The 19264-nt window shown below is 43.9% G+C and overlaps 2 protein-coding genes across 2 annotated transcripts in view; both read left to right on the forward strand.

Moving 5' to 3' along the window:
* The first annotated feature begins 1329 nt into the window (after nucleotides 1–1329).
* On the forward strand, nucleotides 1330–17282 carry LOC130246246 (tripartite motif-containing protein 16). Its single transcript, XM_056479125.1, has 6 exons — nucleotides 1330–1706; nucleotides 9655–9750; nucleotides 9859–10101; nucleotides 10198–10357; nucleotides 11937–11996; nucleotides 12078–17282. Exons 1-6 carry the CDS (start codon nucleotides 1341–1343, stop codon nucleotides 12701–12703), a joined length of 1551 nt encoding a protein of 516 aa, XP_056335100.1. The 5' UTR covers nucleotides 1330–1340; the 3' UTR covers nucleotides 12704–17282.
* A 1011-nt stretch (nucleotides 17283–18293) lies between these two features.
* Nucleotides 18294–19264, forward strand: part of carmil3 (capping protein regulator and myosin 1 linker 3) — a 131992-nt gene continuing 131021 nt past the window's right edge. Inside the window, exon 1 of the mRNA XM_056469324.1 lies at nucleotides 18294–18385. Within this exon, the coding sequence (XP_056325299.1) occupies nucleotides 18328–18385 (58 nt within the window). The 5' untranslated portion in view covers nucleotides 18294–18327. The remainder of the gene's footprint in view (nucleotides 18386–19264) is intronic.

Below are 19264 nucleotides of genomic sequence, written 5' to 3' on the forward strand. Positions count from 1 at the left end.
GTGCGCGATGCGGTGCTGGGCGAAAGTATAAATCCAGATTTATGCCTCATCAACACTAGCAGCAACTTTGTAGCTGACTGTCACTCTGGGTGGCATCCTGCTTCAAACGCAGGTCTGAATACATCATGAATACAACTGGCCTCTGAGCGAGCTGAGAAAGGATCACTTGAGCTCTACTAGTGCTCCTATTGGCTGTCGCTCAAAGTCGCTTTTTATTTGTAAAAAGTTGAAGGATTCTCAACTTTGTTGCATCGCTTGACATGCCCACCTGGTCACCAACAGTCGATGTCGCTCGCATACACAGAGGTTGCAGGAAGTCGCTCGGTCTTAGTCGCTTGTCACTTTGCCACTGTGAGTTAATTGTAGTGTGGATGAGGCTTTACATGTTGGCTTCAAACAAGCCGAAAATGCTTTATTAGTATGATCAGGTGTGCTTAATTAGAGTTGGAACTAAACTGTGCTGAACTACGGCCCTCACTGTGACACCCCTGCTGTACATCATCATCATCAGCCTGAACCACTGGCACAAGGCAGCATGAAATTTACACCAAATTCCGACCCTACAATTTGAATGATGCAACAGACCAGGCGATTTTTGCCTTCTAGTGTGCAATTTTGGTGAACCCATGGAAACTGTAGCTTTTGTTTTCTGCTCTGATCTGACAGCAGTGGCACCCAGTGTCATGTTCTGCTGCTTTAGCTCATCTGATTAGAGGGATAGTTCACCCAAAACTGACAATCCTCTCATCATTTACTCCCCCTTTACCTTTTAAGTTCCTGTTTGAGTTTTTTATTTACTTTTTTGTCTCTTTCTGTTTGTGTCAATGATTGCACGTTTCCAGCATTTTATAAATGTCTTATTTTCTATTAAAATAAAATTGGTATTGAACCACTTGAGGGAGAGTAAATGTTGAGTTCATTTTTTTTGTAAGTGAACTGTCCCTTTAAAATGAGACTCATAGTACATTTAAAGACACCTTTCTGCAGACCAGAGTTGTGAATCACCTTGAGTCAGTTTGGCCATTTTATTTTTTAATCTGACCTGTTATCAAAAAGAAACTTTCACTCTTGGAAAAAAGACATTTCAGTTTGTATACACTTTCTCTATAAACTCTAGGCATATTTGTTTGTGAAAATCCCAGATTGTTTCACTTTTTGATTATGCTTATGTACTTTTAGCTTTTGTTTTAGCTTGGCTTTTTTCATTGGTTTTGTCAATTGTGATCCTCTGAGTCACTGCCCTGCTCCCGGGCTAAAACCACACCCTTATCCTTATTATTAGAATTCCGCATTGCCAGTGCCATAATCATACTTACTAGGAAACGAAACTCAACTCAAGTATGGCTACTGCCAGCACATCCACAGCCATGGAGGAAGTAGTTCCAGAACTTAATTCAAGTGGACCTGCAGATGTGGACTGCTCATCGTGCATCGGAAGGAAGCGCAAAGCTGAACAGTTCTGTCTGCAGTGTTCGGAGTCGTACTGCGATTTTCATCTTGACTTACATAACACTTTGCACGTTGGGAAGAGGCACAAGCTAATGGAGCCATGTATAGCTCTGCTGGAGAACATGTGTGTTGATCATGGCAGGAGGCTGGAGGTGTATTGCCGAACAGACCAAAAGTGCATCTGTCACCTGTGTATTACTGATAAACACACTGGTCATCATGTCATCTCAATGCAAGAGGAGGTGGCCAGCAAACAGGTCAGTAATTTGATTAAAATGCGGAGTGTCTTTCTTTAACAGTCTAAACCTGAATTTAGTGTTTAATGGTAATGAGGATGATTTTAAAAAGGTTATGATTTGACATTATGGTTATGAGGTTATGATTATGTCTCTACGTTTTTGGTATGATAATGGGATATTATTTTGTGTGTATATGAGTCACACACAAACACACAAAAACAGTGAATAACAACTAAACAATATGGCAGCTAAACTTTAAAAAAATCTATCAATAAATAAAGTATTTTCTTTTCCTTTAGAAGATAATTGTTTACTAGCCAGGATTTACCTCCACCTACATTGAACCACACCCAAAAAGGCAGTTCATTTAAATAAGCAGATAGAAAAATTATGAAATAAAAATATAAACATTGTAAAATTTACTGTGTAAAATAACTGTTCTGTATTAATATATTTATTTTAATTAATTTTAAATCAATTTTAATTTTAAAATGTAATTCTTTCCAATGATGGTAAAACTGAGTTTTCAGCAGCCATTACCCCATTCTTCAGTTTCACATGATGATTCAGACATTGTTAAAATAAGCTGATTCGATTTAAAAACAGTGAAACCGTGAAAGCCTTTATCAGTTATTCTTTGAACAAATGTTATATATTCATATTTGTATTAAAATACAGTGGGGAAAATGAGTATTCAACACATCATCGTTTTTATCAGAAAACATTTTAAAGGTGCTGTTGACTTGAAATTTACACTAGATGCTGGTAACAACCAAAGAAATCCATATATGCAAAGAAAACAGTAGTATTTGCTTCACAAATTGAGTTGTGTAAAAAATTAAATGACACAAGAAAAAGGTATTGAACACATGAAGAAAGGGAGGTGTAGAAAAAAGTAAAAACCCAGACAGCAGCTGAAATCTCTTAGTTCCCCTTCATATGGGAACTTCTACGTGTGTCTGTTATTAAACAGACTTTTGGGAGTGCTTTAGACGACCAATCACATCTGAAGATAAGAAAACGGGCCAATGAAATGCCAATTGAATTGGCGGAGCTTAGCTCCACAGCTGAAACTGATGAGCCAATTAGGGCTATATCAGTCGGCTGCTGGAGCCAGCTCATCAGAATTGTTGCTTCAGACCCGATCTGAGACTGAAGAACCCTTCTGCTGAGCTGACTTCCAACATTGAAGAAAGCATTATTCTCACCAGTGCGAGGGAAGACGTTCTAGCGGCGGTCGAGCTGGGTTTCCCGTCCCCTTGGCGTTTCGCTGGTGACCTGAAAGAGCAGTTTTTTAAAAGAGCAGAATTCCCTAAGAGAGCACACGGTCGTGCAGCGCGTCTTTTTAAAGATGTCGTTTCGACCGTGCGTTTCTGGATGCGGTGGTTTCCTCTCCCCGGATGACAGGCACGAGTACCTGCGTCACATGCTTGGGGGTCCAACATGTTGATGCGGTGCTCGCGGACAGTTCTTGCCCGCATTGCGATGGCTTGACTGTTGCGCAACTGAGGTCGCGGCGAGCTCTTTTATTAGGGCAAGTCACCCCTGCTGCTCCCCGCCAAGCGGTTAGCACTCGGGCAGGCCTGAGGGTTACAGTGGGGGCTAATCCGTCGCCTTCGGGCCCGCGGACCCCTCGCTCCTCGTCAGTGCGCTCTGTTTCTGCTTCGAGTGTTAGCGCTGGTCCATCCTCTGGGTTGGCCGCGCTCTCATTAGATGACACCGGGGACGTGATGTCCATCGCTGCATCGGAGGGCGGGCTGACATGCTCTGATGAAGATCCGGACCCCCTGCCACCCTCCGGGGTTATCAGTGAGGTTTCGGATCTGGAGTCGGACATGTTAGCCGTGTTATTCCGGGCTGCTTCGGCCGTGGGACTGGAGATGGCTTGTCCCCCAGAACCGCGGCCGGACCGCTTAGATGGGTGTTACGTGGGGCTGAAGAAGGCGAAGCCTTTTAGACCCTCCCGTCCCCTTCTTCCCGGAGGTACACAGAGAGCTCACGCAGGCATGGAGGGCACCTTTTTCTGCCCGGTCCTCGTGCGCTCCCGCTCTCACCTCCCTCGATGACGGAGCGGCCAGGGGTTATGAGGCGATTCCCCAGGCGGAGCGTGCTCTGTCCGCAGAGCTGCTCCACTCGGAGAGGTCCGCCCTCACTCCCTTCCAAAGCGTGCAGGTTATCTGAGTCTCTCACGGCCAGAGCCTGCACTGCTGCGGGCCAGGCCACCTCCGCTCTGCACGCTATGGCCACCTATCAACGCTACCAAGCCGAGAAGCTGGCCAAGATGCAGGAGGGCGGTTCTCCCCCAGGCTTGCTGCATGAGCTCCGCACGGCAACCGATTATGCTCTCATGACTATTAAATCGGCTGCTCGTGCCCTGGGGAAGACGATGGCCACATTAGTGGTCCAGGAATGCCACCCCTGGCTGAGCTTGGCGATATGAGAGACGTTGACAAAGCTTGCTTTCTTAACGCTCCCGTATCCCAGGCTGGCCTTTTCGGCGACACCGTCGGGGAGTTCACCCAGGAATTCTCCGCGGTGAAAAGCAGTCCAAGGCGAGGGGTGAGGTCATCTATCAGCGGGCTCGAAAAACTGCTCCTCCCGCTGCCCCTTCCGCTGCGGTTGCTCTTCGCCGAGGGCGTCCACCCGCGGCTTCATCTGCTCCGCTTTCGCTGCCCGCTCCGGCCAGGCGGCAATGCCGAGCCTCCCGCGGGACTGCAACGCCCCCGCCCCTGGGCGCCGCTAAGTCCAGTAAACGGACCGCGAAGCGTTCCTGGGATGGGCCATTCGGAAAAGAGGGGACCTGCTCTTTCCTCGGTGGGGGGCCGAGGATTATTAAATCAGTCCACAACGACTTTAAACTCCTCGCTGCCGGCCCCTGGGCTGGCGGCAACCAAATTTCCAAAAGAGCAGTTTCCTCTCTCTCCGGATGCGCGAGCCCGAGTACTGCCAGTCTGGGACGCTCCGCCTTTCAGCTCGCAGCACCGGGACCCTTCGCCTCAGGCCCTCAGAGTGCAGCAGGACGGACTCCTTTCTCTCACTCTGGCCTCACCGCGGGATGCAGGGAGGAAGGTAAGAGAAATTCTCTTATTTTCAGCTCTTCCCCGGGACGCATCGCTTCCCGGGATGAGCACTCCCATCCCGAGCTGCCCCTCCGCTGGCACGTCAGTGATCGCTCCGATGGTGCCATTAGCGCGCGCTCTGCCAGCCTGGTTAGCGCTGCCCAGCGCATTGCGGTGGCTCATACGGACGGTCAGACTCGGCTATGCGATTCAGTTCGCTATTCGCCCTCCCAAGTTCACGGGTGTCCTTTTCACGAGGGTGATCCCCGTGAGCGCCCCTGTCTTGCGAGAGGAGATTGCGGTCCTCCTGGCGAAGGACGCAATCGAGCAGGTCCCTCCAGCCGAGATGGAGTCCGGGTTCTACAGCCCGTATTTCATCGTGCCCAAAAAAGAGCGGGGGGTTAAGACCAATCCTAGATCTGCGCAGACTGAACTGTCATTTACACTAAATGCTTTCAGAATGCTTACGCAGAAACGCTTGCTTCAGAGCGTCCGTCCACAAGATTGGTCTGCAGCCATAGACCTGAAGGACGCGTATTTTCATGTCTCTATTCTTCCACGCCACCGCCCTTTTCTCCGGTTTGCGTTCGAAGGACGAGCGTGGCAGTACAAAGTCCTCCCCTTCGGGCTCTCTCTGTCTCCGCGGGTTTTCACCAAGCTCGCGGAGGGTGCTCTGCGCCACTGCGGCTTGCGGGCATCCGCACACTCAACTATCTCGATGACTGGCTCATTTTAGCCTCCTCTCGCGATCAGTTGATTATGCACAGAGTCAAAGTGCTTCGGCACCTCGACCAGTTGGGGTTTCAGGTCAACCGAGAGAAGAGCAAACTTTGCCCTGTGCAGAGGATCTCTTACCTCGGGCTGGAGCTGGATTCGGTTGCTATGGTTGCGCGCCTCTCCGAGGAGCGCGCCAGGCTAATGCTTTCCTGTGTAACGAGCTCCACAGGAAAATAGAGGTCCCACTGAAATGTTTTCAAAGGCTCCTGGGGCATATGGCATCCGCAGCCGCGGTCTCGCCGCTCGGTTTGCTTCATATGAGACCACTTCAGCGTTGGCTTCGCGATCGAGTCCCCAGACGGGCATGGCGCGCGGGTACGCACCGGGTGAACATCACTCTGCTGTGTCTCCGCACCCTCAGCCCCTGGACGGATCTGGCTTTTCTACGGGCCGGAGTGCCCCTAGGGCTAGTATCCAGGCATGTTGTCGTAATGACACATGCCTCCAGCACGGGCTGGGGGGCCGTGTGCAACGAGCATGCAGCCGCGGGTTCGTGGTCCGGACCCCGCCTGCATTGGCATATCAACTGCCTGGAGCTGTTGGCAGTGTATCTGGCTCTCCGCCGCTTTTTTCCGGTGTTGGAGCAGAAACACATGCTGGCCAGGACGGACAGCATGGCGGCGGTGGCTTATATCAACCATATGGAGGGTATGCGCTCTCGCCGCATGCCTCAGCTCGCTCGCCGTCTGCTCCTTTGGAGTCACACGCGGCTGAAATCACTGTGTGCCATTCACATCCCGGGCGAGCTCAACCGTGCAGCCGATGCGCTCTCACGGCAGCTAGTGTCCCGAGGAGAGTGGAGACTCCACCCCGATTCGGTCCAGCTGATATGGGCGCGCTTTGGGGAAGCCCAGATCGATCTGTTGCTTCCACCGAGAACGCACATTGCCAGCTGTTTTATTCCCTGACCGAGGCCCCCCTCGGCACGGATGCACTGGCTCACAGCTGGCCATCGGGCACGCGCAAATATGCGTTTCCCCCAGTGAGCCTAATCGCACAAACTTTGTGCAAAGTCAGGGAGGACGAGGCGCAGGTCTTGTTTGTTGCGCCCCTCTGGCCCAACCGGACCTGGGTTTCGGAGCTCACACTCCTCGCGGCGGCCCCTCCTTGGCGCATTCCCCTAAGGGAGGACCTCCTCTCTCAGGGACGGGGCACCATCTGGCACCCACGCCCAGATCTCTGGAACCTCCACGTGTGGTCCATAGACGGAGCGCGGAGGACTTTGGTGACTTACCGCCCGCGGTACTTAACACCATCACTCAGGCTAGAGCACCCTCTACGAGGCATGCCTACGCCCTGAAGTGGAGTCTATTCTCTGAGTGGTGCGCTTCTCCCCGAGAAGACCCCCGAACTTGCCAGATTAGCATTGTGTTATCCTTCCTTCAGGATAAGCTGGAGCGTAGGCTGTCACCCTCCACACTGAAGGTTTACGTGGCGGCATCTCCGCTCATCATGACGCGGTGGATGGCAACACGCTCGGGAAGCATGATCTAATCATCCGATTCTTCAGAGGCGCGCGGCGATTAAATCCATCCCGCCCCCCTCTCATGCCCTCTTGGATCTCTCTTTAGTCCTGGTGGCTGCAGAGAGATCTGTTTTAGCCACTCGATTCTGTATTCTGTCATTATGACAGCTCTGCTGATCGCATTGGCGCCATTCAAGAGAGTTGGGGATCTGGAGGCATTTTCGGTCAGCGAATCGTGCCTTGAATTCGGGCCGGGTTACTCTCACGTTGTCCTGAGACCCCGACCTGGCTATGTGCCCAAGGTTCCTACCACCCCATTTATAGATCAGGTGGTGAACCTGCAAGCGCTGCCTGCGGAGGAGGCAGGCTCAGCCCACTCACTGCTTTGTCCCGTTCGCGCTTTGCGCCTTTACGTGGAACGAACGCAAAATGTAAGATCATGTGAACAGCTCTTTATCTGTTATGGTGGCCGGCAGAAGGGAAGTGCCGTGTCAAAACAGAGGTTGGCCCACTGGTTAGTTGATGCCATCGCCCTCGCTTATCAATGCCAGGGCGAGCCGCGCCCTCCTAACGTGAGAGCGCACTCCACTAGAGGTGTCGCTTCCTCATTGGCGTTAGCACGCGGCGCCTCTCTCACAGATATCTGCAGAGCTGCGGGTTGGGCGACACCTAACACATTTGCGAGGTTTTATAACCTCCGAGTGGAGCAGTTTTCTCCCGGTTATTGGGAAATCCCAATCAATCGGGGGAGAATTAAGCTCGGTGTCACAAACGCTTGCTGCGCCAGGCTCCCTAAACCGGAGATGCGTGTGCTTTTTCCTATTCTACTAGTAAGTTTCCCTTCCCAGGCGAACCCTAGAGAATTCCTCCGAGGCCCCCAGCATCGATTCAGCGGAGGAGTCGAGTGCATGGCTCAGTGTGCGGTTGGTATGCCCATTAGGTCTACACGCATATTGAGGATCGGTGCCAGCTATGTGCATCCCCATTTGGTGATGTCATATGCATTATTACCACGGTGTGTTCCCCCTTATTAGGCGGTCCCGTGTCTTCCCTAAACCGCTAACCAGCTTATCATATGTAGCACTCCCCCTCATTAGGGCTAGTCCATATGTCTCCTTACCATCAGGTCTCCCCTTTTAGGGTAGCAGGTGGTCTCCGCTGCGTCCTCCCCCTTCGGGGACTGGCACGCTTTCCCAACGTACTGTCGTATTTCCAAAATCCCTAGTCTATATTAGCTAGGTAAAAGCACACTTACGACCCCTGATTTAAAACTTTTATTCCCATGTAATGGTAATATATTGGGCCTAGGGGACGTTGGAAGGTTGCGCTCTTGGTGATGTCAGTGCGCTCACGCTTTGGCTTGGCAAACTACACATCAGGGACGCGACAGGCTTAGCTGCTGTGGCGCTTTCCATACAGTCTCCCAAAAGTCTGTTTAATAACAGACACACGTAGAAGTTCCCATATGAAGGGGAACGTCCTGGTTACGTACGTAACCCACGTTCCCCGAATAGGGAACGGAGACGTGTGTCTCCACTGCCACAGCACCTGAGTCTCCAGCTGGGAGATGAGCGATCGGCTCTTCAGCAGGCAAATTCTGATGAGCTGGCTCCAGCAGCCGACTGATATAGCCCTAATTGGCTCATCAGTTTCAGCTGTGGAGCTAAGCTCCGCCAATTCAATTGGCATTTCATTGGCCCGTTTTCTTATCTTCAGATGTGATTGGTCGTCTAAAGCACTCCCAAAAGTCTGTTTAATAACAGACACACGTCTCCGTTCCCTATTCGGGGAACGTGGGTTACGTACGTAACCAGGACGTTATTTACTCTCAGTCCTTCCTCAGTGTAAATTAATATCAGCTGCTTCAGTCCAACATCTACATAATCAAGATGATGAAGATGAAACCAGATTGGAAATTTTAGCGTGACAATGATCCAAAACACAGCCAAGGAATCTCTCAAATGGATTTAAAGAAAGAAAATCAAGATGTAGAATGGCCCAGCCAATCACCTGACTTGAATCCAATAAAAAATACAAAATAAATATCAGATTTGATATATAAGACCTACAGAACCATCAAATTTTTACACTGTTGAAGTCTATGAAGAAAACACACCTGAGCAATTCATGTGACTTCAATCTCTATATGAGAGGCATCTTTAAGCTGCCATCATTAAAAAAAAAAAAAACTTTTCTATAACGTATTAAATACATTTCAGTACATTGTCCTTGTGTCATTCTATTGTCATTACACATAACATTTCTTCCCAATTTTTTTTATTTTGTTTGTTTTGTTATATTTTTTTGTTTGTATTGTTTGGGTTTTTACGAAAATCTGGTTCAATTCCACGTCAACGGGTCCTTTTACAATATTTTTCCCAGAAAAAAAAAAATGACGTGCTGAATACTTTTTCCCCCACTGTATGTATTGAAAATATTTTATTTACATATTTATTTTGTTGGTACAGATCTTGGAAATCAGATTTTATTATTGACTGATGCTGATAATCTTACAATGTTCTTAAACCAGAATAGTACCAGTGACCGGAATATTTCTTATATGTGGAATGCATGCAATGAGTCTGGCTTTTGCAGTTCTGGCTTAGATGAAGGCGTCAAAACACTAGTTGTTTTGTCCCGATTTTAATTGCTGGTAATTTTTAAGGGTAAGCTGTGGGAGTTGCAGAAGAAGGCCATTGACATAATTGAAGCAAAAGAGAAAGACGTGCAAGCGCTGAAACAAGCCATTGAGGTTTTCAGGGTAAACATGTATTTTTCCTTTGAACATGTATCTTTTCATTTTTAATGGTATGATATTGCCTGCACAGCTAATTTAAGGACATCCACTCTGCTCTTTCTTCATGATTAGGCTTCAGCAAATAAGGCACTGGTGAAGAATGAGAAGAGCTTCACTGAGCTGATCCAATTTATGAAGGACAATCAAAACAAAGTGACAGCGCTGATCCAGGGTCAGGCAGAGTCTGCAGTGAAGCAAGCAGAGGGCTTCGTAAAGACCTTACAGCAGGAGATCAGTATTATGAGGACCAGAAATGCTGATCTTCATCACCTAGATCTGTTGTCTCAGTCAAACAATGATGTTCGCTTTCTTCAGGTATACAGACAATGGCTGTGCTGAAGCAGATAGATGCCTATTGGAGAGTCTGGTAAAATGTTACAGTTGTTTTCACAGTGTTTTTACTTCCTACAGAGTGCAGTGTTCATGCCTTTACTGACCGAGTATAAACAGTCCTTCGTCTTCCATGTGCATCCATACAATTCTTTTGAGCGTGACTCCATGTTTGTTGATGAATTAGTTAAAAAGCTAAACACAACCAGCAAGCAGAGTTTACTCAGAGTTTCCAGAAAAGGTTAGTAGAAGTTGTTGTATTTTTTTATTTTATTTAAATGCTGTTCATGATTATATTGTCTATAAATCACCTTAAAGTGATTCTATGTTGCTAGTGCATATTGTTATTTTTAAAGTGAACAAATAATCTGTGCACTTTAGTCCACTGATTTTTATTATTTTTTTAAGTCTGATCATTTGCTTTCTCTATTGGAGTGGCAGTCCTTTTCTTTTTTTTTCCATTTGACAGCTTCAGCCACAATATTCTAAACCACACCCCGCTTACTGTTAGTTTGCTAAGAGGCAATGATATTTAAAAAGAAAGCGCCGCCCTCTACTCAGTATATCGTATTGTATTCAAAAAAAAATAAAAATCATACAAAACAAGCCTAAATCATACAATTCAATGATCGAATGCATCCTTGATCACTGTCAGCTTCTTCTCTGTCAAATGATGTCACTTTTGAGTCGTAGCCTTAAAGGTGTATTACACGCATTGTATGTTAAATTTAATGCAAATGTGTCAGGACTGACAGAAACATGGGGACAATTTATTTGTATTATATATTTGTAGTATTTATTTGTAAAATTTATTTATAATTTAATGTTTTTAATCGATTGATGTGATTTATAACAACTTAAATTTAAGAAAAATTAAAAGTATTTTTTTTCTAAATAACAGTTTTTGCATAGCATAAAACTGTTAAAGCTGTAGGGGCTATTTAATTGGTCTAGGACAATGACATAGTTTGTACATTGGTAAAGTGTTTTTAATAAAGAAAAAAAATCTGAGAACCAAATAAATGACATATTTCTTTAGCATTTCTTTAACCATCAGTCCATGAAATATTTTTTATTCACTGTATTTATGTTTTAATTTCAGGAACAGTTAATGTACGTTTCTGGTAGAACGTTCCATATATCATTTTAAACCATTTCAGTTGGAAGTACATCAACATACTGAAATAAGTCTCAGCAACTTCCGGTTCCTGCAGATTTTCAAGGGTTTGATCAGCCAAAATAAAAAAAAAACATATATACTATTATAATCTTTGGAAATCAAATGAGATTTATTTATTTTTGTTATCAAATCTGAGATTTACACCCCCACCCCACTAGATATTCGTTCACCCAAAACAGATGCTTCAAGGTACTCAAAGCATTGTATGGTTTAATTCAAGACTTCTAAGCAAATTCTTTATATAATGAACAGAATGAATTAAGACTTTAATGTAAAAACATTGATCAGTGAAAATAAACAGAAACTCAACCCCACCTAGAAGCTCAAACTGCTGGTGTGACAATCAAAAATGAGTCTGATTGGTAATTACTGTACATGACAAACAAGAATCTGTGACCAAATTTGAATTCTAATCACTGATAATATGTGAATAAAAGCCCAAATTATTCTGTTCTTTTATGTTATTGAGTGTCATGGATTAAAATGCTCAATTTCTGTGAACATTGCAGCGTTTTGGGTTAATACCTCATATTTGAAAAAATATTGTCATTTGTATTCTAAAGACAATTAAAGTCTTACAGGTTTGGAATAATATGGTGAGAAATAATTTTACCATCTTACAACTACTCTTTTTCTGCAGTGAAAAACACTAGAATCGTGACATCACCACCACCGAAGACACAAAAGGAGTTTCTACAGTGTAAGTATCCAATAGAAAACTGAAGCTCTTTTTTTTTGGTTGTTTGTTGTACTAAAAATGTATCTGTCTATCTTATCTCAGATGCAACAAAGCTCTCTTTCAATACCAACTCAGCGCATAAATATCTGGTCTTCAGGAAAGACAACCAAGAGGTGATGGCCTCAAACCAGCTTCAGGACTACCCTGAACACACACAGAGGTTTAACTGCAGGACACAGATCCTATGCAATGAAGCCCTCAGAGGGTCCTCAAAATACTGGGAGGTGGAGTTTGATTCAACCTACTGGGTTTGCATTGCTGTGTCCTACCAGGGGATCCGTAGAAAAGGCAAACACCGTACTCTGCTTGGGAGAAATGCCAAATCGTGGGGACTGCGCTGTAATGGTGTCCATTTTCAGTTTTGGCATGACAATAAGACACTATTTTCAAAGTGTCAGTCACATGGCTCCAAAATAGGAGTGTATTTGAACTATAGGGCTGGAGTCTTGGCGTTTTACAGTGTTTCCGGTGTCAACATGAGTCTCATTTATAAGCACAAAACTGTTTTTAAAGAGCCTGTTTATGCGGGGTTTGGACTGGCTGGGAAAGGTTCCTATGTGAAACTTTGCAATCCAGTGAAAACTGAGACAAAAGCGTCTCTTCCTTCTCCGTTTAAGTTTGAATCTAAAACATCTTCTTTCTTTCCATTTAAATTTGGCTGCTTGTAATGCCGAGTTCAGACTGCATGATTTTTAGCCCCGATTTTGACTCTGCGACAGGTTTTGAGAAATCGTGGACAAATGCCTGAAATCACAGGAAAATCAGGGCTCATTCACATGAGTATCAATCACACAGTGTGAACTATCAAAGACACGAAGTGAGAGAATCAGCGATGAGTTGCTGACACCCGTCAGATATTTGGCATGCTTAATATCTGGACCTGTCGGCAATTCAAAATCATCCCGTGTAAAATGTGTTCTGATTGAAAATAACATCGGCAATTACCTACAGCCAGTTAGAGAGCAGCATCCACTAGTATGGGTATCTGCAGGCCAGCAGGAGGCTGGGGGAGAAGTTAAAATGCTAACTTTCAGTTTATTTGGACCCAAGAGATGGAGGAAAAACTAGTGGAAAAAGGAAAAAAGTTTGAGAGAAATTGCCTTTCAAAGGCCTGGTGAGCAAAATAAGTACATTTTCCACCCCACTAAATGCTTCTTTCCCATTTAAGCAGTTAATAACTAAAGATATACTATGTGACCTGGTGTTGTTTCCATGTCACTTCTCGCGTGTGTTTGGTTGTGAGACGTTGTGGACCGAGACAACATTGTCGGCGATTCTTAAAGTCATGCAGCGTGAAACCCTCTGTCACCGATCCATTATGCAGTGTGTAAACAGCACCAACAGAATGTTACCCCAGATTGTCACACAGTGTGAAAACATCTGTGACACGACTACTTTGAAAATCGTGCAGTCTGAACTCTGCAAAAGTTGTAGTATTTACATGTGCCAAAGACGACATATCTTATTCTGCATCACATACACTGAAAAAATGATGTCAGCAAAACTGTTGCAAACAATTTAGTTGTGTTGAATTTAAACAAAAAAAATTTTATATAATTATGTTCAACTTAATTTATTTGTTGAAAAATTCAGCCCAAATAAATTGTTTACAACCACTTAACCTAAAAAATTTGTAAATCCAAGGAATCATCTTTGAATACTTTTTTCAGTGTAGCACACTTTGGAGAGGGATTCATTTATTTAGTTTAGTTTTGTATGTGGACACCTGGTGGCAGCACTAGATAAGTTTTATATCATTTTTATCAGCACATGTAAATAGAAACTCAACTTTAGTGGATATCTCAGAATGCATATCAAACTGGAAACGTCCAATATTTTATATTGAATTAATAACTTCAAAATATTAGATGTATACCATTTAACATACTATCACAAAATGTCTTATCTGTGTTTTTAACATGTCCTGAATATTACTAAAATGATTGCACATACTGTTCCCCAAACACACTGTGTGTGTAAATCATTTGCCCGTTTCACATCTGCTGATCTGAACCCAAATCTGTCATTCCATCTAATCCTTCAACCAAATCCACACACTCAGTCCTTTCCCAGTGATCATTGTCTGCTTATTCTTGTTCCTCCTTTGTGCATTCGTCCATCCCTCCTGTCACTCTTTCCCCTCAGGGTCCACTCTTCCACTGTCCCAACAATTACAGTCTCGTTTTCTCCCTTAAACCACACAAATGCACATGCACACACACACATGCATCATTTCATTGAGTAGATAACTGTATACGCCGAGGCCTGGAGGCTTGGTCGAGGGGACAAAACCAAAGCCAGTCGCCTCCTGCCCTTCCCCCTGCTGCCCACCCGTCCAAACAGAACAAAAATCAGCCTTGGGGTAAGTGTAGGGCAGACACGGTTTCAACAGAGCAAGCAATGCCACTGCAAGAATAAAAAATAAATATTGTGTGTAGTGGAAGGATAGACACTAATAGAGAACATCATAGAGAGAGTGAGTGTGTGCGCCTCGGTCTTTAGGGAGCCCGCTTACAATTCTGCCCAATCATAGACATCATTTGCGGCTTGTATTATCCTTTTATGAGTGACGGGATTTTAAAATACTCTATTATGAAAGGAGCCATTTCTCTCGCTGCCAAGGACATTGACACTATAGTCACACTGCTGCTATTAATACCCGTTTTTTAAACTGAGTCACCATATAAACTAAAAACCGCTACACTCACAAACTCCTCCTCCAAGCTATTACCCAGCAGGCAGATGCTGAGGTCTGTCGCTCTGCTAACAAGGTGCCTGTTAGAGTAAGTTGCTGTTGCACAGTTTTCTTTCTCGCATTGATGTATTGCTGTTGAAACAGGAGCTTTGGGTGGCATGTATTAAATGGCACTTTCTTTTTTTCGTCTTTTTTTATTAGCTAAATTGAATATTGGTTGCTAGTCAGTTGTAGGGTCAGGGAGGGACTCATTTCAGATAGCGTATAATTGGACGGAAATTTGAATAGTGCAAGAGTCATCAATAATTTGGAGAATCTCCAAATCTGCTGTGAGCGAGTCAATATGTAAGAGTAGACCAGTGTGTTTGCTAGCATCAGATCTAACAAATGTGTATTAAAGCCAACAGAATGCTAAGGCTACACTCTTCAATGTATCTTTGTTTTCTTTCTCACTTTTATGTATCTGCTATTGAAACAGGATATGTTGGTGGAATGTATTAAATGCCATATTTTTTTTCTTTTTTCAACTCTATTTTTAATTAGCTCAATTGAATTTTGGTTGCCAGTCAGTTGTAGGTCTTGGCAGGGACTCGTTTCAGAGAGCATTTGATTGGACGAAATTTGTATAATGCTAGAGTCATCAATATTTTTGGAGACACTCCAAACCTACTGTGAATGAGTCAATATGTAAGAGTGAACCAGTATGTTTACTAGCTTCCAGTCTAACAATTAAAGCCCACAAAACTCTTTTGGCTACATTCTTCAGCATGTCTTTGTTTTCATTCATGCACTGCTGTTCATTCATTCAGTCATTCATTTTCTTGTCGGCTTAGTCCTTATTTATCTGGGGTTGCCACAGCGGAATGAACCGCCAACTTATCCAGCATATGTTCTACACAGCGGATGCCCTCCCAGCTGCAACCCATTTATGGGAAACATCTATACACATTCACACTCATACACTACGGACAATTTTAGTCTAAACAATTCACCTGCACCACATGTCCTTGGGCTGTGGGGGAAACCGGAGCACTCGGAGAAAACCCACGCGAACGCGGAGAGAACATGCAAACTCCACACTGAAACGCCAACTGACCCAGCCGAGGCTCAAACCAGCAACCTTTTTGCTGTGAGGCGATAGCACTACCTACTGCGCCACTGCGTCGCTTCTGCATTGCTGTTGAAACCAGATATATTGGTTGAATGTATTAAATACCACCTTTTTTTTCTTTTTTTTCCCTCTCTTTTTTTTATTAGCCCACTTGAATTTTGGTTGCTAGTCAGTTGTAGGTTTGGGGAGGGATTTTTCAGAGAGCACTTGATTGGACAGAAATTCGTATTGTGCAAGAGTCATCAATATTTTTGGAGATGCTCCAAATCTGCTGTGAGCGAGTCAATATGTAAGAGTACACCAGTATGTTTGCTAGCATCCAGTCTAACAAATGTGTATTAAACCCGACAAAACTCTAAGGCTACATTCTTCAGTATGTCTTTGTTTACATTCATGCATTGCTGTTGAAACAGGATATTTTAGTGGAATGTATTAAATGCCACCTTTTTTTCTTTTCCCCCTCTTTCTTTTAATTAGCTCAATTGAATTTTGGTTGCTAGTCAGTTGTAGGTCTTGGCAGGGGCTCGTTTCATAGCACATTTGATTGGACAGAAATTTGTATAGTGCAAGAGTCATCAATATTTTTGCAGAAACTCCAAATTTGCTGTAAAGGAGTCAATATGTAAGAGTACACCAGTATGTTTTCTAGCATCAGGGCTAACAAATGTGTATTAAAGGCCAGAAACTCCAGAAATCATTCTTTCCTTTAAGTAGCTCAATTGAATTTTGGTTGCTAGTGAGTTGTAGGGGCAGGGAGGAACTCGTTTCAGAGAGTGTTTGATTGGACAGAAATTTTAGAGCGAGAGTCATCAATATATTTGGAGAAACTACAAACCTGCTGTAAGTCCATATGTAAGAGTACACCAGTATGTTTACCAGCATCATGGCTAACAAATGTGTATTAAAACCCACAGAACTCTAAGGCTCCATTCTTCAATGTATCTTTGTTGTCTTTCTCACTTTTATGTATCTGCTGTTAAAACTGGATATGTTGGTGGAATGTATTAAATGCCATATTTTCTTGTTTTTTCGACTCTATTTTTAATTAGCTCAATTGAATTTTGGTTGCCAGTCAGTTGTAGGTCTTGGCAGGGACTCGTTTCAGAGAGCATTTGATTGGACGAAATTTGTAAAATGCTAGAGTCATCAATATTTTTGGAGACACTCCAAACCTACTGTGAATGAGTCAATATGTAAGAGTAAACCAGTATGTTTACTAGTTTCCAGTCTAACAATTAAAGCCCCCAAAACTTTTAGGACATATTGGTTGAATGTATTAAATACTACCTTTTTTCTTATTTTTCCCTCTTTTTTTATTTGCTCAATTGAATTTTGGTTGCTAGTCAGTTGTAGGGTCAGGCTGGGACTTGTTTCCTGAGCATTTGATTGGACAGAAGTTTGAGTGCGAAAGTCATGTAAGAGTACACCATGTTTGCTAGTATCAGACCAAACAAATGTGTATTAAACCACACACACACACACACGCACAAACTTAACAGATCTATCTGTCTGTCCGTCTGTCTGCCTGTCTGTAGTCTATTTATAATTTGTAAAATTTCAACCTCTCGCTATAGAAAGTGTCTGTCAATATTCTTGTGAAAATAAAGTATATTAAAAGAATGTCGCCTCACAGCAAGAATGTCGCTGGTTCGAGTCCCGTCTGGGTCAGTTGGCATTTCTATGTGGAGTTTGAAATTTGGAAAATTCGGTTTCCTTTGGGTGCTCTGGTTTTCCCTATAGTCTAAAGACATGCACTATAGGTGAATTGAATAAACTAAATTGGCTATAGTATATGTGTGTGCACGTATGGGTGTTTCCCAGTACAGGGTTGCAGCTGGAAGGGCATCCACTGTGTAAAACATGCTAGAATAGTTGGTGGTTCATTACGCTGTGGCAACCCCTGATGAATAAAGGAACTAAGCTGAAAGAAAATGAATGAATGTTTTAAATACATATTGTAATTACACATTTGTTATGGTGAAACAGCAATAAGATGTGTAATTATAGCATTCTACTAATGAGTGTGCATTAAAGCATGAATGCAATTATTAAAACATAGTGATTAATAATAAAGCAAATATTTTAGTTTCACATGATTACCAAGGGCATTTAAATACATTAATACATGGTCATGAATGTGTAGCCTACTCTTTGTATCTGAATTTTGAAATATATTCAATTTGGAGTGCAAATCCATCTTTCTGTCTGTCTGTTTATCTGTCTGAATCATGCCTCCATGTATTATTAATACGAGTGAAAAATACTTCAGTCATGTTCTCATCCAAGCACAAAAACCTTTGCTTTGCATTATTAATTCATCGCTTTACATAGATATATGCACAGTTGTGTGTGAACTCCTCTCTCATGCCCTCCCTCTCTGCCTCTGCTCAGTATGATATGTTTATAGGCATCGGCTGAGGCAGCGCGAGCGTTATAGCGGCTCCTGCTTGAAAAGGAATAGGAAGAGGAAAGGGGCGCTGGACGTCATGGCATCCAGAGACACCGTCGCGACCGCTTTTCTCACCGTGAGTCGGGAAATGACAGGTGATTAAACCCAATAGCTCTTTTTTTTCTCTCTTCCTATCCGACATTCGACACGCGCACCATGGGATTTGTTAAGCGCGTTCCCGCTCTCGGCCGGTGCTTTGTGTTTTAGTGGTCCTCACAGCGCTGAATGTTTTATAAGGTGGCAGATTTGTAGATGTAATGATCTCTCATACAGATTGATTATGATTATTAATGTTTAATCATGCATTACGCGCGGGAGCATGTGCGCGTATGGTGGATTTAATCATAGTCACTTCGTGTCCATCTTAAAAAGGCTAAATTTGTGCAAATCGATCAGTTGCTTTCCCGTGTGTTTGTTACGTTTGCCTGCAGTGTTTGCGCGCGTGTGTAGGTAGTTGTCTGTGTGTGCGCGCGCGATTGATGCTGCTCTCCTTTTTGATGTGTGATGTGAGTTACTTTAAGTTCTTTACACATTTGCCTATTGCTGCTGACGCAACTTCACTTCAGGCGCATTCATGTGTGTGTGTTTGTGTGTGTAAATGACTGATTGAAAGCACACTCATCATAGAGGCCGTCATCATTGCGCACGGGGGGATTCGTCCTCACACTGACTGACACATACAATGACACACTGAGCACACACTAGCAGTTTGGCATTCGGAGCGCTCTCACTGTTAATTACCTTCACACATTATTATCTTCCTTCGGTAATTAATCCCTATTACTAACCCGGTATTTACTGTCCTGCTCCCAGCCGCGCGCTCTCTATGTTACAACTTCCATTTAACGCACTTGGAAAAAACGCTAACTTGTTAAAGGGTTAGTTCACTCAAAAATAAATAAATAAAAAATAAATAAATAAATTTACTCATCCTCAGAACAATCATTTGAACATTAAAGATAATTATTAGCCTT

Source organism: Danio aesculapii, chromosome 2 (genome assembly GCF_903798145.1).
Source record: "Danio aesculapii chromosome 2, fDanAes4.1, whole genome shotgun sequence".
NCBI lineage: Eukaryota > Metazoa > Chordata > Actinopteri > Cypriniformes > Danionidae > Danio > Danio aesculapii.

What these genes read in the sequence shown, in the direction of transcription:
- LOC130246246 (XM_056479125.1), top strand. Translation starts at nt 1,341, where the DNA reads ATGGCTACTGCCAGCACATCCACAGCCATGGAGGAAGTAGTTCCAGAA. An exon ending in AGGAGGTGGCCAGCAAACAG is followed by an intron (nt 1,707 to 9,654) that starts GTCAGTAATTTG and finishes GTAATTTTTAAG; the next exon opens with GGTAAGCTGTGGGAGTTGCA. An exon ending in ACTCAGAGTTTCCAGAAAAG is followed by an intron (nt 10,358 to 11,936) that starts GTTAGTAGAAGT and finishes CTTTTTCTGCAG; the next exon opens with TGAAAAACACTAGAATCGTG.